We start from the raw sequence: 23,578 nt of genomic DNA, 5'->3' as shown, positions 1-23,578 counted from the left end.
AGCCCAACCTGGTTAATATAGTAACATCCACCCTCTTACCAAAAAGCTGCTATTACATACATTAAAATCAAAGTTAAAATACTTAAAACTTTAGGACATACCCAATAACCATGTGCCAGGAAATGTACGATTGCCTACAACCCAGCAAAAAAACACTAGAAACTAGGAATGACTGACATATACAGCTTTGCTATCTTAATTCAAAAAGGCAACGCAAATTGGGGAAGATGACTTGGTCTGTCGTTATAGGATTTTATTTTTAATTCTCACATTTTACAGCTTCTGCAGCAGAAGTCATGCTCATCTACCACTTAAATTAAGGACACAAAGAGTAAATACAGGAACTCATAGTATTCCAGAAATAAAAAGAAAGACCAAAACTCTTGGCTGCTACCTACTACTTAGCCCACTACACCTACTTCCAGGGGAAGGAAGACAATCTCTGCTGTAGCATCTCCTTCGCAATCCAGGCTTTAGCACTCCATAACAAGTTCTCATGAGCTCAATTCAATCAGCATATGAGATGATCAAGCAACAAGCTTCTCAAGTGTTTCAAGTACTTGCGGGGGTGAGTTTTCTTAGACAATGAAAGTCATAGATTGTATACAAAAGTATATGCAAAAGTAATTTCAAGTATCTTGAGTGACTGGTTTAATAAGCTGATACAAAAACAATCTGAATGTTTGTTACAACTATTTACTTTCTACAACTGCAGTGGTAAAAGATCAAGGGTAGTTTATTTGTGTAGATCCTATAGTAGATTTCAGAACAAAGACAGACAAAAAGGTCCATAAGAAAACTTCAGCAAAGGCCACCTATCAGGCTTTGCCTTCAATGTACTCCTCCAAAGCATTTCATTGCCTTCCTTGTAAATTGACTTTTAGGGATGGCAAATTTGAATACTTAATGCTATGCTTTTGGTTAAGGTCTCCCAAGCACACACCATATAGATAGATGGTTGGAAGCAGAAAAGAACACCAAGTATGAAAAAGAAAGAAGCTGAAGATGTAGTTAAGTATTTGAGATCTGGGATGGTATTCCAAGTCCAAAAAAATCTACCCCAAAACGAACAAACAAAAAAACCCAGCACCGACCCCCAAAAAATCTGCAATTCTGGAAAAGGCTGTTCAGGAAGGAGGTAGGAAAACATTCCTTTAACATAGACAACATTATATTGGACTTACAAGTCAAGGAGACTAAAGCATATCTTGTGAAGCACATCAAGGACAGCCATGCCTCTCCTTTCTGCTGCTACTCTGGAAATGCTACAGGCAGTTACACAAGTGCACTGATCTACACTGTATTGAAGGCACTAGAATAGATCTTCTCAGAGGAGATTCTACAACCGTGTGTCTAATGTAACTGCTCTTCAAGAACACATACATTCAAATTCTTGTTCGCCAACATGTCCCTGCCACTGAAACACAGGAAAGCAGCTGAACACTTCAAAGCTGCTCTCATACCCTGGGCGAATACTGTCATGTCTTTTTTTCCAGCTGAGGCTATAAAGGGATCCCAATATCCCAGTGATTCAGAGATTTAATCCCAGAGGCATTTAAGTTTCTTGTGGTCATGAATTGATCTTACTGATCTTTGGGAAGGGACAAAACAGAATCTCCTTGGCCACTCCTGACAGTTTGAAGAATCAGCTTATCTTACATTACAGAAACTGAGTTGACACTGCTTGCTCCCTTAAAAGTTGTTTTTTTTCTTTTATGCTTGAGATCTATCAAGATCACAATACGGGTGCTCTTATTGCTGGGCAACTACATTCATGCATACAAAGTGGTGCCAGTGGAAGACGCTCAAGTGGACTTACTGACTTTTAAATCTGCGAGTAAGAACCAAGACCCCTCAAGCCAAGAATTCTCATTATAGGGACAAATCCTCTCTAACACGAAAAAGTTAGATTGTCAAAATGGGAAAGAAAAAGGTACATGAAATCAGTTACTTCTCAGAGATATGCACTTGACTTTTTTCTGTCTTAAAAAAAAACTAAAGAGAGAACTTTATAACAGAGCACTAAACCAAACCCATTAGACCAACAGTAAATCCCAGGGATATGCTACAGATACAACCTAGTAACTCTGTACAGTGATTCCTCAAATTTCCAACTGTGATTCTTCTTACAAATTAACACTTTTGTAAAGCCCAAATATTATAATCAGTATCGGTTAGAACTGAATTTCTGCTGGGATTTGAAGCCACTTGCAACTGGCACTACTCTTTGGGAATCAGAAGCCACTGTAAAGAAACTATGTCTGCAAAGAAAAGCTGGATCTTGTATTATAAAACGCACTGTAATAAAAATCTCAGTACTATACATTTGTCTTTCAATGTGTAGCATACGTTCCTTACATTTGACTTATTATGGTATTAAAAAGCAACTTTGGGGATTAATACCAGCATAAAATAAGGAAGTTTTGGCATATCATTTCCATATATTTCTGGGTGGGGGAAAGAACCTAAATAGGCAACCATTTGTTGGCATGTATACAAACAGCAAAGGAGAAAAGCTCTGATCCGCTCCTGGCTCTGCAAAAGTCAACTTACAGTCCACCATGTGTCCTAGTTGGAGGGAAGACCTGAGCAGAACATTATCTTGATGTTGACAACGGAGGGTTACCCCTCCCTTTTCTTGGCTGTGAAGACCTGCACCATTTGTAGCTCTCATGCTTCTCTGACCCCTCAATGAGAAAATTCAATTTATAATCCCAGCTCTTTTTCTCCCCCATTAAGTGAGACAGGCTGAACGAATATAAGTGCATGTTTATGAATGCAATGAGAAAGCAACACTGGAGATTGCCCTGACAAATCTGGAAGAACAGGTTAACTGATATATAGAAGCAACTCTGGGCTTAATGATGAGACAGGTCCAACTACACTTTAAATTGCTGTATAGTACATTCTTCAATACAATGAGTAATTTCCTGGCAGGATAGCATAGAGAAATCTAAATTGGGATTTACTTACAATGCTGATCACAGTCTACTCTAGCAAACACCACTTGATTCTTATCTGGATATTCTTCCTTAATTACGTTAGAAGCTTCCTCAAAAATAGGATGCAGCATTTGGCTGAAGCGGCACCTGTGGATAGAACATGAAATCACAACTTCAAAAATATTAATTTGAAAAATTTTAATTGATGACTCAAGGAACATTTCAATCTTTGAAGGAAAAAAAAAAAAAGAAAGAAAATCTATTGGAAAAGAACATCTACTTGTGATCATCCCAGTAACTGACTGGATAAAAAAATCAAAAAATATGGACTGGATAAAAAAATAAAATAAATAATATATTAAAAATAAAAATAAAAAAAAAATAAATAATATATTAAAAATAAAATAAAAAAATATGGACTGGATAAAAAAATCAAACTGGATAAAAAAAGGTTCAAAAGTAACTTAAATAGTTCAGGTAGAAAAAAAGAAAATATTTAAAAGACTATATAGTTCAAGATGTGCCGCCTCTGCTTTATCTGCTTAAGAAACACCATTAATCAATTATAAGCCTTTAGGAAATATATGCTATTCAGAAAGTCTGTTCTTCGTTTTTTCTACCTGAATTATCCCTGAGGAAGTAATTTAAAAAATATAGTAAAAGAAGTTATAGGGATTGCTGAGATTCAATTATTCAGCAACAATCACCTTCAAGAAATATCAAAAAGATAACTTTATAAGGGTCAACGATAGCAGTTACAATATTGCTTGTTATATTATTGCTCAAGTTTGGTAGAATTTGAACAGACTGCTACTACAGCACTATGAACAAAGAGAATCCCACGGGTCCCTTCTTCCAGTCATGTCAGATTTTGAAAAAAATCGCCTCTTTCTGCCCATGGAAAAGGCTATAGGATTGTAAAGATGCTTTGGTAGCTTTGGGGAGTTTAGGGTAACATAAATACACAAGCCCATTATTAACACATCAATAAAATTATTTTCTATTCTGTTCTTCTAAACACATGGCAGAATTTTAAATAGAAGACATATAATGGCACTGTAGAAGTTATCAGAATGAGACCTCATGGAACAGACCTGCAATAAACCAGCCTGCACTGAAGCCCTGCTTAAACTTAACAGTATCTAGCCTGGAGACGCTGTTACATCTACAACAGCAAATATTCAAGTGAAGAGGCAAGTTTTGCTCTCACAATACAAACAGGGCTTAAGGCCATTTTCTGATAGAGACCTGACGCTGGGCAGCACACGTATGCTCCATGTTTATGTAGCATGCATATGTTACATATGGCTTCCTTGTCCCTCATTCTTCTCCACCCTTACAGCAGAGTATCTACATCAGCGAAACTGATCTAGCCTCATTCAAAGGTCACGTTACATCATAGCTTGGCTGTACGCTATGTTGAGGGGTTATTACTGAACGCCTACATGTAATGATCATAATAAAGGCTGCTATGTTTTAAAATTACAGTCTACTATAATGTGAATCAACTGGCAACCATATGCAAATCTTTAAATTCAAAGCAAACCTACTCTATAGAGGATTTGATAACAGCTGGGATTTGCAGAAAGAGCTGTGCTAATAAGGTCCTAAAACAGGACACTTGTTACCTTGCTATATCAAGTTATAAAATATTAGTATCTTCCCTCTATCACAGCAGTATAAAAATGTGGATTTTTAGCCTCCTGCAGTTTGCCTTTTGCAAAATCCAAAAGTGATTTTTCAGTGGCAATGTTGACCCCAAATTTCAGTGAATTAAATTTACTCTCCATAGTTTTGCTTTCCTTGGTTAGCTTTAATAAAACCTTTTGAAGTAGTCTGTGATCCACCAGGTGTCTGCAGATCACAAACTGAAAATAACCATCTTAAGTTTCATTTATTTACTTATTTTATACGGCAGCCTTTACAGCATAATTTTATATAGAACAGGTAAGAGATTAGACCTAGTTTCTTACTTAATGAGTTAGTTGTACTGTCATTCTAAAGGAAGACATTTCAACGAAATACATTGGTAAATGAATGCAATCTCTCTAAAGAAAAATTCTGTTGGTTTAAATGTGCCTAGTATCAATTTAGCCTCTGGTAGCAAATGAACGGATGCAAATTAATTAATTTAAAGATAAAAACTGTCTAAAAAGTGACAGGTATATACAAAGGTTATTAAACTGATTTAGATTAGTACGATATCTTTATGCAAAGTTTAAAAGAAGGCATCCATCTCTTTACGGAGAACTTCATTCTATATGAAAAGACTGGGTATGAATTTTTTAAAATCACTTTTAAAAAACAATTAAAATACTAGTTGAATGAATTATCATTAAAGGCAAAGTGTAAATTTTTCATGTAAAGCGTTGTGTCCTTGCTATTTCTAGGCCATACAAACCTACAGACTTAGACATATAATGGGATGTGAATGAGGTGAAAGGAATCAAAAGTCTAATCACCTACACAACCTTTGATTCTAAAGGCCGATGTTTTACGCTCAGAAAGCAAAACACAGGGAGAGGAATATTTGAAGCATAGTGCTTTGGTTTATATAATGCTTTACATTATAAAGCTGTTTACATTCAAGACTACATTTATCAAGGAAGACAGAAAATTAATTATTTTTCTAATCTAATTTTCTATATTAATTTGCATGTAAAATTTTATTTTCTCTGAATACTTTTCTGGTTTCTTCCTTGCTAAAGATTCTTTTAAAAATATTAATGGTGGAGCAGAACAGAACATTTAAAATTACCTCTTACACAATAAAAAAATAAGGTATGGTACTTAAATTAATTTTAATGATGATTTTGTATGCAAGTTTTTTAAAAAAAGAAAAAATAATTTCAAGTAAACAGGTTCCTCTAAATAGGTCTTCCACAATGTCTAACCAATCGGGCCCCAAATTCTTTCCATTTCCAGTTGCTCAGATTTCATCCCTCAATTATAATTTCTCTGGTTCTCCACTTGAAAGGTCTTCCAGATTAGAGGAGGATTTGATTTTTACTGTAATTTCAAGCCTTTTTCTTTCTAGCACACATGCATGGGACCAAGATAAAAAAAAAAGGAAAAATGGAATATTTTGGACTGTTGTATGTTAAGGAGCTAAGTCTTGCTAAGAGGAAAAAAGAGAGAAAACAAATTAAAAAAAAAAATCAATTACATAGCACGTTATTCCATACTACTATAGAAGCCTTTTACCTCTGATAGGAGCCCTGAATGAAACGAAAGATGGCAGAACAGCAGAAGGGGAAGTAATCAGGACGTTTAAAAAAACTGGAAAGAATAGTTTGAAAGCAACACATCACAGTATTTTCAATTAGAAAACTCTGGCCAAACATGATAGTTTTCAAAAGACAGAAGTTTAAACATAAAAAAAAGACTTGTGTAACTTACCAATCAGCATAAAAATTAACTAAAGCAACATCTGCATTGTCTGAAAGGAAAAAAAAAAAAAAAGAAAAAACCCAATGTCACATTGTGAGGTAAACTATCTTAGTGCTTTTATCTGAGATTACAAATACACATACAAAAACTATAAAAGCAAATATTTCTAGATTATTCAGCATACATCTTAGTTTGATTGCTAAAAAACTAGTAGGATAAATCTTATCTGAAATATAATCTATATCAAATGGCAAAGAGATGAAAGAGGCCTTTGGTCAAGTATTTTATTGATATAATAGACATTAAAAGTGCCAATACTTAAGGTATTAAGACACAAAAGAAGTAAATAAGTGACATATGACACAAAAGTAATTCCAGATTTAAAATTAAGGCACTCAAAGCTAGAAGTTGTACTCTAGTATATCTTTTAAGCATCATCTAGTTTAATCTTAAATACTGAGAAACAGTTAAAAGCTGAAATGTCAACTATTTAGGTTAGAAGAATGGCCAACATGCAGCCTGCCTGTGCAGCTTGCTCTGGTTGGTCCTTACCTACCTTATTTGCCAAGAAGCTGGATTCTAAGGCAAAAGGTAGCAGAAAATCTTCAGTCCCCAAAAAAGAAAAATGCTAAGGGACACTCAAATAAAATGCAATACTATAGGGATATATGCGATGAGGTAGTGAAATAATGCTCTTGTACACTATTTTTCACATACCAAAAAAAAAAAAAAAAAAAAAAAAGAAAGAAAATATATCAAAACTAGAAGGACAAATCTCCCACCCAAAAATCAATTGTGATCTTTACACAATATAACAACTGTGCTGTAAATGGATTTTTATTAGTAGCAGTGGCCTAGGCATTGAAAAAAACTTGAAATCAATACTGGAACTATACAGTATCAGCCACAGCTTTATAAAGCAGAAATGTTGCTAGATGAATTTGCACTACTGACAAAATTACAGAGCAGTTACAAGTGAAGATTAAGATGTTGGAAGCCTGAAAAAGACAACGTGCTGTAAAAGACAACTCTTGAGAAGGCTGGGAAAAACTACGGTTTTGATTAAAATTATGGCTTTAAGATTTTCATTATCAGCAAGCAATGCAAGTGGTGAACAGGAAATTAACAAGCACAGAGAAATTCAGGGTTACCTCCAAGGCATAAAGTATTCGTTGAAAGTAATAGGATAAATTTTTGAAGTACTTACACTTGGCATATATTCCCTTTTATGAGTAACATTTTACAAAAAGATTCTGTATTTTTCACTGTATAAAAGGTATTTGCAAACAGATCTTATATCACCTAATGATATATTTAGTACACAAAGCAATCCTGCAATAGTACACAGATTCTAGTACAGACCTAAATAAAAGAACATAAAGGTTTTTTTCTGAATATATTTGAAACAACATAATAACTTTTTTCCTGTGAAGACAACCAGGTACAGGCAAACTGCATACTTTTCAGACAAAAAGACTTCAGACAAGAAATACCCATCTGTTTAATTTATGAGTTGCCTTTCTATGAACCACCAGAATCAGGACAACGCTTAACCTGAGGAAACACATGGCTGAACAAGCAAGACACTTAAGGCCCAGTACTACAGGTTTCCTTTGCTGCTATTTTGAGGGGAACTTTTAAAATGCTCTCTTGACAGGTTTTGGTAATGTAATCAAGCATTCCCATCTGCAAACAAGCAGGTATTTTTCTTATGACACTTCAAATCCACATTGACACTACAATGAAGTAATTTGTAAGGCAATACATTAGTTCCGACAGCTAATTTTGATCATAGGCATTTAATACTTCTATGCCGACTGCAATTCATATTTTCAAAGCTAAGGTATGTATATTCATTTAATAACATTGCAAGATTCACACAGATAAATAACTGCAGACATACAAAGAAAAACAATATTCAAAGTACTCACTTAAAATGTCATCTATATTTCCACTATCTAGACTTGTTATTTCGCTTCTTGCTGGATTAAAAAGCCAAGACACCTAAAAAGAGAAAGCAAACCAGTAAGGTACGTAAAGTTTCAGCAATAAAGTAGTAACATATCTATGATTTTAAACGGTGCACTTCAAAAGCTGGAGAAGAGTAAAATAATTGTAATTCAGTCAACACATTTGAGATGACAGCAGTACTACAAATATACAAATAAACATGATTTTTAGATAACTTTAAGTTAAAGCAAAATTGGCTATGTCTTCACACAATTCTCTATTACGTTGGCAGAAATGTTACAGGTAAATTTTGTACCTTTAAGAATAACTTCCATTCATAAATTCACTCTGAAGAAAGAACTGAAACCCCCATTTTACCCACCTAACAACCTCACACAGCCCAGAAGTGCGTGGGCACAGCGGTTTCACCCAGAGACAAGTAATTCCTTCTGTCACTTACAGGGCTCGTCTGGCTAAAAAGTTTCTCATTAAATAAAGCCTGCAATTGCCTCCATTTTTATTGCCGTTTTAGAAAACCGTTTCACTATAGCTAACTCAACTAGCTACAGTTTTTTATCTCCTTCTGTATTTTTTCCTTGACACTGCTTCAGTCCCAGCATGCGATAGGCATACAAAAATGGAGACACCATGTCAGCAAGATCATTCAATTACTACACAACACATCAATGCAGCTACCACACCAATACGTAGTTTCATGGAGGAGCACTCTCTTATTCACTGCAATAAGCCCAGTTATTTTATCTCAAAATGCAGCGGGGAAAAGGGGGGAGAGTCACTGATACATCCCAGGTGAGAGAAATAACAGTGAGTTACAACTTATTTTTGCTTCAAGAGAGATAAGCGTGCAAGTTTTTGAGCCAGACAATACAGATTCTGGTCTGGGATGTGAATGTTTCCACCCTGAGCAACCTGGTCAGAACATCAGCACTTCTCTAAGTAGGGCCAGGGCTCAGACCAGATGCTCTTCTGAGATTCCATCCAGCCTCATTTTCCATGATTCTATGGTTCCATTCATGGCTTCCATGATTCAGCTGACAGAGACAGCAGGAAAGGAAAAGGAAGCTTTTCGGTAGAGAACTGACAGGAATGCACAGGTCAAGGAACCAGGCAGAGACCAGAGATTCCCAATGATACCTGAAGAATTAGTCCTCGCACTGAAATGCAGTGGCATATGACACAGACACTATTGACGTTCCCAGAGCCTTAGTTTACTCCTTGTAGCTGCAAAGAAAATATGCCTATGGCTAGAGAGGCTGAGCTGACGGCTGCTTTTACCAAAGACACCAAGGAAAAATTTAGCTGCAAGCATAAAGAGAATCCAAATAATGCCACATAGAGCAGCTGGATACAAAGATGCAGTGATACAAGGATGTCTCTATTTGTGGAAGAGCCTGAGACCTATCCTGGACCTATGCTAGAATCATGACTAGAAGCAGCAAACCCCCAGGGCACACTTCAATTTGACGCTGGTTACAGTTTATCAACAGCTTAATTCACTGTCAAACATCAAATTTTCTAACATTTGTTGCAAGTGTATATCAAAATATTAGCCTTTAAAAAACATTAGCCACACTGGATGCCTGTTTTCATTAATATTAGCTTCAAAAATTGTGGCAGACTTCTGTAGTAAGACAGTGTTGTAGCTCACGAACTATCACTGTAAAAGGCATGTAGGCAAGATTTGCAGCAATAATTTTCAATTGCTTCCAATTTAGGGATCACTACACACTTTTCAGTGAAAATGCTGATCCTTTCATATTTCCCATATGGAGGCCACTGAGTAGCATACACACTCCATCTCACACTACAGGCTGAAAACGCACCAGCCATTGTAAAACAAAATATGTATCAGCGATTCTCATTTGGTAACTGGACAAAATACTTACCTTATGTGCAAGTCTATGATCTATGGTGGAGTTTGAGCAGCCTTCCTGGGGCACTTAAATGGCCCAACACAAATGTCTGAATTGTGGCTTTAAGATGACTGTCTAGAAACCAAACTAATGTTGAGCTGTAAGGTCTAACTAAGTGGATAAAGAACTGGCTGGACGGTCTCACTCAAAGAGTTGCAGTCAACAGCTCGATGTCCAAGTGGAGAGTAGTGACGAGTGGCATTCCTCAGGGGTCAGTACTGGGGCCTGTACTGTTCAACATTTTTGTCAGCGATACGGACAGTGAGGTCAAGCGCACCCTCAGCAAGTTTGCCAAGCTGTTTGGCGAGGTAGACACGCTGGAGGGGAGGGATGCCATCCAGAGGGACCTGGACAGGCTGGAGAGGTGGGCCCAAGCCAACCTCATGCAGTTCAACAAGGCCAAGCGCAAGGTCTTACATCTAGGTCGCGAAATCCCAAGCACAATTACAGGCTTGGCGGGGAATGGCTGGAGAGCAGCCCTGAGGAGAAGGACCTGGGGGTGCCGATTGACGAGAAGCTCAACATGAGCCACCACCGTGCAATCGCAGCCCAGAAGGCCAACCGTATCCTGGGCTGCATCAGAAGTAGTGTGGCCAGCAGGTCAAAGGAGGTGATTCTGCCCCTCTACTCCACTCTTGTGAAACCCCACCTGGACTATTGCATCCAGCTCTGGAGTCCCCAACACAAGAAGGACATGGACCTGCTGGAGCGTATCCAGAGGAGAGCCACGAGGATGATGACCAGAGGGCTGGAGCACCTCTCCTATGAGGAGAGGCTGAAAGAGTTGGGGCTGTCCAGCCTGGAGAAGAGAAGGCTCCAGGGAGATGTTATTGTGGCCTTCCAGTACCTAAAGGGGGCCTACGGGGGAGCTGGGGAAGGACTTTTTACTAGGGCACATGTGACAGGATGAGGGGGAATGGCTTTAAACTGGAAGAGGGCAGGTTCAGACTGAACATTAGGAAGAAGTTTTTCACTTTGAGGGTGGTAAGGCACTGGAACAGGTTGCCCAGAGAGGTTGTTGAGGCCCCATCCCTGGAGGTGTTCAAGGCCAGGCTGGACGTGGCCTTGGGCAACCTGTTCTAGTGGGAGGTGTCCCTGTCTATGGCAGGGGGGTTGGATCTCAATGACCTTCAGGGTCCTTTCCAACCTAAACCATTCTATGATTCTATGATTTCTGTAGTACTTTTATTTAGAAGAGATGTAACTTGGCTGAGACTTTTATCTACACAAAATAAAAGGTAACAGGAGCAACAATACCTTAAGATGTAGTCACATGCAACCCATCATCTTTAACAGAGTATTTGTGGCTATATGTGTGCACTACTTAAAACCTCCTACTGTTAACCCATTTACCCCCCATGGCAGGGGGGTTGGAAACCCATGATCTTCAAGGTCCTTTCCAACTCTAAACTATTCTATGATTCTAAGAGCATAATGACATGGTCTGCCAAAAAAATATCTGATTAAGCAAGCTATGCAACATAGAAGTTGTGGCAGGCCAGTACTGGGGAAATTTCTTTGAAGATGCTGGCGTTGCTGACTGCTGAGCAGCAAGAAGTGATGACCTTGCCTTTGGTCTTGGCAGAGAGAAGCTACATACATGGACCCTGTTCTACATTGGTCAGACTACCCTCAGATGAGTGACAGCTGATGGTAACCATCAGTGCAGATACCTCCTCACCACCCCCTGGGTGTGCAAGGGGTGACAACTTCTGTGGTGCTGCTACGGGGAGGTGCTGGTAGCAGCAGTTACATTCGTAGTAATGGGTCAGCTAAGCATGTGAATGAGCTGGCAGGGTTTTGTTTGTACTCACAGGCTGTTTCCTTGCAAGTGTTAGGTTAGACGTAACTTGTGTACAACCTGAGCAGTAGCTATGATTAACAATAACAGTTGGAATATTGCTTTAGGCAATAAAGGACAGTATAACGCAACATTAATTCAGTTGGCTGTCGTCTGATCCTACCGCAGGTGACTTTCCAAACTCATCTAAGTTCCAAGGCTTCAGCTGCCTGCAAGGTCTCAAGAACCTCTGACTGTACTCTTGAGACCACAGAATTTTTTATCCTGCCTATAACCTTGGACAATGCTTGTTTGATGCAGAAAATCCACACAAGCCTCTAGAAAGCAGGAACTTTTGAGCTGCTGCACACAGCTCTGCATCAGCATTCACACTGGGAAAGAATTTCCACAGTAGGTCTTGGTGAAACTATTTGCACAGGAGCTCAGCAGTTTGTATTGTCTAAATGTAGCAAACAGGTAAGAGATCAATTTCTTAAATGCACATGGCTTTTTCTAATACAATTTTACAGCAGCGACACAAATCTTATCTAATAGGATAAGTTACATAGATAAGCATATTAATCGCAATCAGGTAACAGGACATGTTATTCAGCAGATATCTTAAATAGATCAGGAACTGTAGTTTCATTTGTAGATTGCTACAATACACCTTAACTTGCAATGCAAATATTTAACTGCAAAATCAAAGCACAGGGCTTGGTAACCAATAAAATTATCTACTAGATTGTGCTATGTGCAGAAAAAGCAAATTAAAACTAATACTTCTTTATAGCACGAATAAAATTTTTGATTGCTTTCTTAACTCTTGTTGTGGAAAAATGTGGTGTAAGCTGCATGTACTGAAATAAAGACCCCAATCATCTTCATATATTGAAGGTGAAAATGAAATTGAGCTGTATATCCTGTTGCCCCTTTACATTAAACAGTAGTGGAAAAATACTGAGACTAAGAACGTTTTTACCCAAAAGTTGCACAAAACCTGAGATAATAGAAATACTTTTTCAACTAGAAGTAAAAAAATTCTATTTTGTCAAAATTTATTCATAATCATGTTCTTAAACATTTTGTACTGAATAAATAATTGTGGGTGCCAAAACCTTCACAGTAAGTAGATAGACTCAGAGAAAAAAAAAAGCATTCCTTGAAGAAATGTCAATAAATATGCAAGACTCACTTCAGCTGAAGCTTTCATAAAGGTATAATGCCTGTAAGGAAGAAAACATATCCTTTTGACCTCGTAATCTTCCTGTCCCATGAGATGCAAGTGGGTTTATGATATCACTAGTATTAATATTTAACATGAAGGAATACAAATTCTTATTTAAATTGCTAACAAGCTACACTGTTTTGAGAATATTTTCTGACCTTTGATGAGGCCTGTGCTTGATACCCATGGGCGGAAAACAAGACATTTTTGAGGAAATCATTTTTGAATGTCAGCTACACGCTTTATAAAACAGGTACTGAACATATGTTTTGAAAAGCACACTGACTAAAAAAAAAAAAAAAAGTCTTCAGAATTTTTTACTTTTACATGTAAACTTTGCATTCCACTGGCCTACATCAGAAGGACATGTGGATGAGTGTTCACATTTGTAACTGGGGGAAAAAAACAGATTTTCCAACTGGCCTCACAAGGTAGCTACAAACTCACTGAAGAAAACACCTTGCAAAAATAATTCAAAAAGAAAACTGGCTATGTAAGTACACCTGAAAACAACTCAGGTCACTGCCTTTATATTTGATAAAATTAACTATATTTTTATATTTGTATTTTTTAAATGCTTAAACTACTAAAATCTGAAAGTAAAACTAAGTAGTTATGAAAGAAAAGGACTTCAAAAAATAAATAGTAGAATATTAAAATACTAAGAACTTGAATGTGAGACTGCACAAGTTACATAAATGTGTTTATAAGCTACTCACGATTGTTTAATACTATACAAAAATGACAAAACAAACTATAGTTTAAAACCAATGTAGAAAGCTTTATACACTTACAGAATGCATTTCTGAGGGGAAGAAGTCAGAAATTGAACACTGCATTCACAAAGACAAAATTTAGCTCATATCAGGGAAGAGAAGAGGAAGAGATGGCACATGTGTTTTTACTCTTCTGGTCCTTAGAAACTGTCAAATAAAGTAGGCATATATCAGCTCAAGTTCCTGGACGTTTCTGAAGATAACAGTGCTCAGGTTTTTACCGGCAAGTTTAATTAGTACAGAAATCCTAATATTTCTGATCTGCTTTTGATCCTCACTTGAAGTTAGCAAATGACTTAGCCGCTTCTGCCAGGAGCCAGTACTAGTCGCTTCTGAGGAGATAACTACAAATTAGCTGACATTTATTATGATTTTTTTCTAATGAAAGACCTCAGAGCACTGCCTGAAAGACAACATTATCCTCCTCTGACATGCAGTGCAAGGCTATGCAAGCAGCCTTACACAAAATGAAATGCCTGGGCAAAACCCGGTCCACTCACCCCCCAAATGGCAGACCTCTGCCAGGCTTCATATCCCTTTCCAAAGAGCAAATGAAAGCGCACCCTATTTCAACTCATCTTCTGCTGAGAGTGTTGCTGTTCAATTGCCACTCCGCATATCCAATTAATGAAGCCCACTGGCTATTCAGGAGATTTAGGTCAATCTTTTAATCAACATTTACTCTTACCGGATAGTGCTGTTAGTTCTTTAATGGCTAACTGGACAGAAGAGACAGGCCTATAGATTTAGTGGTATTTATTTTCCAAGTTTATCACACTTTATGCACTACTCTCGTGCAGAAGAGTTTAACAGTTTAACCGTGCACTATCTTAAAACTACAAGAAAATAAATAAATAAAAAAAAAACAGGCCTGTTGCATTTTCGTTCTTCACATCTTTATTTTTTAATTCATATAACGAAACAGAGGTCCTCATTTTCAAAGCAATCTATCTGAAAAATAGAGGAAATCTATTCTTGGAGCTTTATGATTTCTAATTAGTAGTACACCTGCAAGGCAGTCAACAAGAACAGCCTTCATTTTCACTTGCTAAACTTTCCATGTACCTTTTCCTCCTGCTGGGAAATCCTGAAGGCACACACGACTAAACCATCTTTTTCCTCTACCACAAAAATCATTTTACATTTGGCAACCAGCTCTAGCCTGCATCTAATCCAGATTGACACGTTGAAGTTACTACCTGAAGTCCTAGCCCCACAGGACTCTGCGGCTGACTTTCAGTCCCCAAGTACCTTTTTCTTTATGCATGCCACTAATCTGCTGCTGCTCTGAGGTCTGCATTAAACTCCTGGACAACAGGAAGCAGATGGGTTTACAGCCTGCTGTAGGATGATACAAATTGAAAGCAATCCTGGGAGACAGCAACGCCGAAGCTGACAGACACTGTAAGAGCCCCTGAAGTTTGGCTTCAGAACCATCAATCAGGAGCATCTCACTGGCGGCATTCCCAGAAGCCCTATAATGAACCACAAAGTTCAGAGCAGAGAGAGATAACAGTAAATAGCGAATGGTGGGGAAAAATAAAAAAAAGAACATTATTCACCCTCTCAGTGAGAGCAGTTCAACTCTTAATTGTCACCACTTGATTCCAGACTGTGTCTGAATATTTTCATAATTTTGACTAACTGCTGCCATCCCTGTTGATTAAGCAGGGTTTTTATTATTAATGTAAGCTACTTTCATTATAAGACTATGAGACAAAACTATATTAGTTCAAAAAACTAACTAATGATCGCTTCTGAGCTATATTTAAGTGTTCAGAGCAATTTTTAAATTAGTACAAAAAAAATCCTTTTCCTATTATTTTTCTCTCAATAGCCATATCTTAAGTTTAATCAGGGAAATTTAAAACACTCAAAGGAAGCTACTGAAAATAGATTTAAGAATTGCAGTTACTAACTTTCAAGAGAAGAAAGATAAAATTTAACTACACTGAAATACAGACTATATATATATAAAAAAGAAAATGAAACTTATTTCTTTAGCCTTGATAAACAGGTCAATTTAATAATGATTAGCCAAACAGTGCTATAACTGCACAGAGCTAGGTAGAGAGACCACCATATTAAAAAGAGGTAGCGCGATTTCTTCCCCTCCACATATCTTGTAATCCACTCCCATTTTAAGTGTCTGACAGGGATACTTGGTGTGGGAACAGGTATTATGAATACTGAAGAACTTTTTGCCAATGAAAATATTGGAAACAAAAAACCCCAAACCATTCACAATCTATAATGGCATCTTTGAAATCCCAAATTATATTGATTTGACACTCCAACTCAAGAAAAAAACTCACAGCTAGTGGTTCCTACAACTGAACACACACAAACAAAGGAGTTGTAGGATTGTCATGTACGACTGGGAATGATTCATAGCCACGGGGATATCTCAATGGCTTGTAACCACAGCACTGGAGGTTTCCAGAAAAATGGTTAAGTTAACCTCTCAGCAGTTTGTGAACTATTATTAGAAGACAAGAGGTTCATTCAAGAACTCCATTGCAGAGATGAAAATTAAACCTCATTATCACAACATGCAGTCCAATGCATTGCATTTTTTCTATAAAGCTATTAGTAGCAGAACCATGCACCCAAGCACAATTTTAAAGCCTAAGTCTGTAGACACACTCAAGCCTAAGCCTCTAGACACAAACCTATGGATCATTGTCTTTTATAGAAATGTTTAACTCGGGGCTAAAAAAATTACATAAGATGTGTCTAAAAAAACGTGACAGAGATAAGACCTGTAATTTATTTTCAGTTGAACTATTTCTAATTTTCAGTTATTTCTCCTAGCCAGGAAGGAAAAGGACAACCTCCCATCAGGGCCATAACGTACTGGTTTCCTTATCTTAAACATCCATGTGGAGGCAACACAGTCCATATACCTACAAAAGATGTAAGTAGGTGTCTGAACAACAATACAGTCTGAACAACTGTATTGCTTCATGAATAACGTTTAGAGTGTTCCAGATCCTCAGAAATATGAGCCTACTTTAAAGACTGTTTCACAGCTTTAAAGCCATGAATTCAGCTCCCCATGAAACTACTGAAAACTCTGAATCTCTAGATATTTTATTTACCAAGATTCTTCTCTTGCACAAGCAGCTAAAATTCCCCTGAAAAAAAGGTATAACCTGAGCAGCTTTTTAGGAAAAAATGTTCTGATAACTTTCTTTCACATATCTACAAACTGCTCTGATTATCTGGCAACACCACAAGGATTCCCTTTCAAGAAGGAGCAAAGCACATAAAATACAAATGCAATCTCCAAAATGATTAGTGCAAGTTAAGCAGCTGTTGTTGTATATGAAAGCCAGCACCTTCTGAACTTATTAAAGCTGTGATCCAGCAACACGAAATAAAGGGTAGCTCAGTCTTGCCAATGCTTTGATAAGGCTAGCAAAGCAGAATAGTTTGCTGGTCCTTTTCACTAAGTCAAGGAAAAAGGTCTGTTCTCTATTTTGGCCACTGCTATTGCACATAAAACCTGCCACAAAAAAAAAAAGTTCATTATAGAAAGTTTAAGTTTTGGAGAGTGTGTACTCATAACTTCATTCCTCACGTCACAGATCACATATGTAGCTGTGAAATGCAAATCATTTCTCAATACTTTCCTCTCTGTGTTTTAAGATAAGTCAGAGCCATTTTTGCACTTCAAATATTTTGGAAATTATTTTCATGTGTAGCAATAGAGAAGAAATTTTGAGTCATTTCATATAAATAGTCAAGTCTAAATAGAAGGCTTATTAGGAAGTGTGTTTTGAGAGCCACACAGATCATTACAGAAAGCAACATGCTATCCGGTTATTCACTATGATCTTCTACAATATTTCCTGCGCCCTTCATTCTAGTCTTTACCCACAGGGCCACCGCAGGACAAGAAATTAGAATTATTATTTTTAATAATATAAATATATATGTATGTTTTGTTCATCATCAGACTAGCAATGAAAATAGATATTAAAATGAAGCCAAAACTTTTATGATAATCTGTGGAAGGAGTGGCCACAGAGTTCATAATCTCTCCTTTAAGGCATAATCTTGGAGGATGAAACTGAAAGCAGATATAGTGTTTCACAAGAAATAGTATTTCCTATGTCACATAAACATTTGCTACCTTGGAATAATTTACAGGATTGAATGTATAAGTGGATAACTAAGTTTTCTGTATTTGCTCCCTACACACATTCTACTGCTTTAATAATAAAACACAATTTCTATTTTAGCAGATTTTAATACATATTGAGATTATTATTCAACAAGACAAAAATCAACTTATTTCAAGCAAAATGCTCAATTTCAACACCTACTCACTTTTATCTGCTTATCTTTTTAATAACCATATAACCTATTTGCAATACTGAGTACCTTTTTACTCTTCTGCTCCAAAACATCAAGTTATCTATCTCTTTGTGGTATCAAGAAAGGTGGGAACTTTAAGCAAAGACAAGCCTGTTCGGTTTTACCTTTCAGGCTGAAACTTGTTTTAAAAGTAGGTATGAATTACCGAAACCAACTGCTCAAATTGAAAAATAAGGGCTATCATAAACACGTATAAACTAGCCCTCCCTGACAGGAATACCTAAGAAGCAATTCAGACAAAATAGAAAGTGCATCCTTAGAGAAATCTGCATTTCATATATAAGAATATAATATATCATCAGACAAAGATGAATTACCACAACCCTGTGGCTCCAGAGGTGCAGGATCCATACTGCTTTAAACTATGCAGCCGAGGCATTGGGTTAAAAAGACAGCAGAAGTGACCATTAGACAAACCAAATACTTAAGTGAAAAATGCAGCTAGGGTCATTATCCTCACCCAGTCCACCCAACAGGAAGCAAAACATACTGGTTTAACTGCCACTCTGAAGACAACATAAGAGAAGACAAGTGGACAAACCAGACTCTCATAACGCTGTTTAAATTGTACTGCTCATATTAGTGCTGCTGCCTATTTGTACTTATGAATAACAAAATCGGTTTGAGAGCATAGAAGCACAGCCAGCTTGATTTGGCTCATCCTTATTTGATGCTGAAGGCAATGATGATGAGAACTAAACAATGCAGCAACAATTCCAATGCAGAGCAGCAAATGTACAGATGACAATTAGCACTTCAAGTTAAAGTCTTGCCCTCTTCCAGTCATGCTACACCCCACAATCTCAGCCAGAACTAACCCACACATGAATATGCATGCAACCACCTCCATTTATTAACCTCAGATCTACAGTTTTTAGCAATAATACTTCCAATACTAAGACCCCCCTTGAGCTATGCATTTTTTTCTTCCTTCAACATGACTGAGACGCCACATTTCCTCAGGTTACCTCCTAATATTTCAGCAAGTGGTTAAGGTTTTGTGCAACTATCAAAAGACAACTACAGTACTTTGTGACACAGCTGTCCGTAGCATACAAAGCATTTGTCCATACATTAAAACCATTTGAGATTAAAACTATTTGAGATTCAGTCCTGTGTTACTGCTGCTGCTCCTTCTTCTTCTAAGGAACCAAAATGAGGGAGAACACTTTCTAAAATACAACGAGGTTTTGTTGCCTCAGTTTCCCATGCCCTTAACATCAGAAATTTGAACTTTACAATAAATTCATTTAAAAAATCATCTTAATTTATATTGCTTTGATTATTTTATTTTCTTCATTCCACACACACTTGTGATGCACACTCCACAAACTTCCATTCTACACATGCAAACTACCAATCCTAGTATATTAAAGCTCACTGGCAATCCATTAGCTTGTCTGTAACAAATACTTTGCCTCAATTTTTAGGTTAGTATGTATTATTTGCTACCTTAAAATGACATATAAGAGGATAAGGGATAAGATCTTTCCAAATAAACAGCAATAGAAATACTACTCCAGAGCTGCATTCTAATTGACTTGTTGGCATTGGAAAAAACTCCCAATTTAAATGAGGAAAAGAAAAAGAAGATACGTTTTACAACTAATCCACTGGCTATCTTCTACAGGAGAACATTGATTAAAGCAATGTTGCCTAGATCTGAAGAGAAAAATTCACCTTTGGGACCACATCTGCATGTAGCTTGAAGAATGAGTGGCCAATTTCAGACTGCAAAAGACCTATTTTCTTTCTATCCTAAACAGCTGCTAAGGGCCTGCGCACATGCAGTCAATTTATCCTGGATAACTCTGGACAGCAGAAGAGTAAATCATACAGAGGACAGGACACACGCCACATATTTTGAAATGTACAAAAGAACATGATACAGAGATGCTCCGTTGCTGGTTTACCTCCCCCAAGGAATATTAAACCTGCCAGCTTCAGGCCAACTCCTACAAAAATATTCGAGGAAGTATTCCAGACTGGTCCTAAAAATAATATGAGCACATTCACATGGTACAGCGCTTGAACTGGTAGCAAGTATCAGACACACGGGTTCTGTAATTAACCAGCTCTATGTAGTGAGCTTACTGTTCTCAATACAGAGGACCTTGCTGAGGATTTTGGTTGCAGCAGTATCAGAGCTGTGTATTGGCTTATTTTAAAATAATGTTTAATAGCTACATAATGCTAATTATATGTACACAGTGGCACAGTTTAGCAAATTCTGATGGCCTATGTTGACAAAAAAAAAATATTAAAAAAAGAAAAAGGCTTCTCCCCCCTGCAATGATAGGTTCTTAACCAAAGCAGTTCTAAATGTCATTCAAAGGTAATTCCTGAGAGGCCCATACACTCGCTGAGCTCCGTTCACTAATTAATGGATCATTAGTAGGAAAGAACCCCTAACTGTTCACCCCCTGCACCACATACTGTCTTAATTACCTTTGTGAAGCAACTAATTTGTCTTTCAGTCATTCTGTCCAAAATCCCAAGTGAATTGACTCAACAGGGAGAAGGTAAAAAAAAAAAAAAAAAAAGAAAAAAAAAAGTATTACCATACACACGTTTATGAAAATCCATCATTTTTATGACTGGCAAAGAATTTAGGGGGTAAGTGTTTCCAGCAAGATTTAAGAAAGGGGATTGCAATAAACTATAAGAAACAGAAGTGATAGACAGCGACTAAAGGAACAAAAAGCTCTTCTGGGGATTACAAATGTGGATACATCATTGAAAAGCTTTCCCTTTGTGAAGCTTTTGAGAAAGTTAATTATATCATCACTTCATAATCACAACAGCTATGGTAAACAGCAAAACACTATCACAGCTGTTGTTTTCTTTTTTGAGACCATTGGAACAGGCACCTATTCCTTGCCTTTCAAAATACTTCCTTGCAGAGATCCTAATGAACAAGTTCTCTCCATGTTTATGCTCAATTGCTACATGAACCCACTTGGAGACAAAACGTAAGTTTAACTGCCAGTTATCTTAAAACAAAGATTAGACTGTTTTTCTTCTCCCGACTTCTCTTCACAAATCTATAAAAATAGAAACCAAAAGACTTTACATCCTTGCAGACTTTGGGGTTTTTTTGGATGCACCTCAATGAAACACACATGGAACCCAGGCAAGAATCACTGATGCCAGGCAAGACAGGAGACATGCTGTCTGCAAAAAGTATGCCATGGAACCGGGTCATTTACTAGACACTATTTCTAGGGCTCTACCTTCTGCTCAGGTTCCTCCTTGGTGAACACCTCTTAGGATAGAAAGTTTCAGTGATTAAAGAAATTGATTCCATAGAGAAGTAACTTCCTTTGAAGCCGAATGCCACAAACCATTTACCGGAAATCTCCCTGTGGGTTAGCATATCCTTAATTTTGGTCCCAAAGCGAAGCATCTGGGAGACTCCAGCACATAAAACGTGGTAACCTACTTCTTCCAGGAAACAAGCCATTGGGATCTCCAGTGTTTCATTTCATCACCACTGCTGCTGAAACTTTCAGATATAGCTGGGTCTCACAATAATTCCCATCTATAATCTACTACGATACTTATTTTTTAATACAAAAATGGACCTTGCAGAACCCTGAAAAAAAGTGACAAGACCTGAAGACACTCAGGCCTTAATAGCAATTCAGTCCACTCACAGAACATGGCTCTGAAAGCCAAAAGGGCCCATGAGAGCCTGTTGATCTTCAAGGACAACCTCTTCAAAGCACAAAAACAATCCAATCCACTGTACAGAAAGTAGGCGTGGCAGAAGACCTACACAGGTTAACACAGAATTTCTGGATAAAGGTTGTGTGGTTTTGTTTGGTTTTTTTGTTTGTTTGTTTTGGTTTTGTTGTGTTTGTTTTTTTTTTTTTAAGTAAACAGAAGGTGGAGGTTGGTAGGAGTACAGAAACATTGCTTGAGCAGGCAGGATGAAACTGGAAAAACTTAAGCTCAGCTGGAGTTGAAACTAGAGAGGGATGTTAAGAGTAAGACAGAGGGTTTCTACAGGTATGCTGGCAACAAAAGGAAGACTAAGGAAATTGTAGGCCTGCTGTTCAACTAGCAGGGGACATAGTGACAAAGGACATGGAAAAGGCTTAGATACTCAATGTTGTCTTTGTCTGATTTTCTACTGTAGTAGAGTACCAGGGAAGAGAAGCACTATCCACGACTGGAAGACCAGGTTAGAAAGCACTTAAGCAAGTTGGACATACACAGAGGCACAGAACCAGACCAAATGTACTTTCCTGGGTCCCCAGGAGGATTATGGAGGCAAATTTCCTTTCAAGAAGCCACATCCATCCAGCACAGACTTAGAAAGTGTAAATCAATCCGATTGTTTTCTGTAGTGAGATGATTAGCCCTGTAAACGAGGGAAGAATTTTGGACATTGTTTGCCTTGACTTCAGCAAGCTTCTAACAGTGTCTCAAAATATCTTTAGACCTAAATTGGTGATATACAAACTGAATAAGCAAACTATGAAGTCAGTGATGCAGCAGCTGGACTGCTGGGCTCAAAGGGCTGTAACCGCAGATACCATGTCCAACTGGTCCCTAATGGAGTTTCTCCAGATCAATAAAGGGTGTAAGAAGGTTTCTCTTTACTAATGACCAGAATGATGAAAGAGTGCTCCCTCAGCAAACTTCCTGAGGGTACTGAACTGGAGGGAAGTGCCTTACATGCTAGAGGGGGAGATCTGCTATTCATAGAGACCTCAATTGGCTGGAGAAATGACCTGACAGAAACCTCATGAAGTTCAACGAAGGCAAAGTCCTGCATCTTGGGTGGAATAACCCCACACAGGCTGTGAGCAAACCCATTAGAAAACAGCTTTGCAGAAAAGGTCTTGGGGGACAAGTTGAACAGGAGTCAGCAGCGTGCCCCTTGCAGCAAAGACAACTGCACGCTGGGCTGCATTAGCAAAAGTGTAGCCAGCAGACCAAGGGAAGTGATTCTTCTCCTTCATTTGGCACTTACGGGACCACATCTGAAGGACTCTGTCCAGCTTTGGGATTGCCTGTACAAGACAGACATTAACATATGGGAGTGAAGTCCAGCAGATGGCTACCAAGATGAACAGTGGTTGGAGAACAGGGTATACAAGGAAAGGCTGAGACAACTGCATTTGTTCAACCTTAAGAAGAGTAAGTTATTACCACTGTTACCAAAAACCTAGTTGGAGGTTATAAAG

The 23,578-nt window shown here is 37.7% G+C and overlaps 1 protein-coding gene across 3 annotated transcripts in view; it reads right to left on the bottom strand.

The window, feature by feature from the left end:
* ERP44 (endoplasmic reticulum protein 44) overlaps nt 1–23,578 on the bottom strand; it is a 54,807-nt gene that overhangs the window by 24,858 nt on the left and 6,371 nt on the right. For 2 of the 3 annotated variants that reach the window (XM_082479303.1, XM_082479304.1), the window contains exons 2-4: nt 8,264–8,336; nt 6,342–6,381; nt 2,974–3,089 (exon numbers count right to left, since the gene is read on the bottom strand). In XM_082479303.1, coding sequence (XP_082335429.1) covers nt 2,974–3,089; nt 6,342–6,381; nt 8,264–8,336 — 229 coding nt within the window. Of the gene's footprint in view, nt 1–2,973; nt 3,090–6,341; nt 6,382–8,263; nt 8,337–13,191; nt 13,219–23,578 lie in introns of those variants that run through there. The other variant, XM_082479305.1, reaches the window with a different exon arrangement.

Source organism: Vanellus vanellus (genome assembly GCF_965231255.1).
Source record: "Vanellus vanellus genome assembly, chromosome: 2".
Taxonomy (NCBI): Eukaryota; Metazoa; Chordata; class Aves; order Charadriiformes; family Charadriidae; genus Vanellus; species Vanellus vanellus.
The sequence above is the reverse complement of the archived record's forward strand: the minus strand, read 5'-3'. Positions and strand labels throughout refer to the sequence as shown.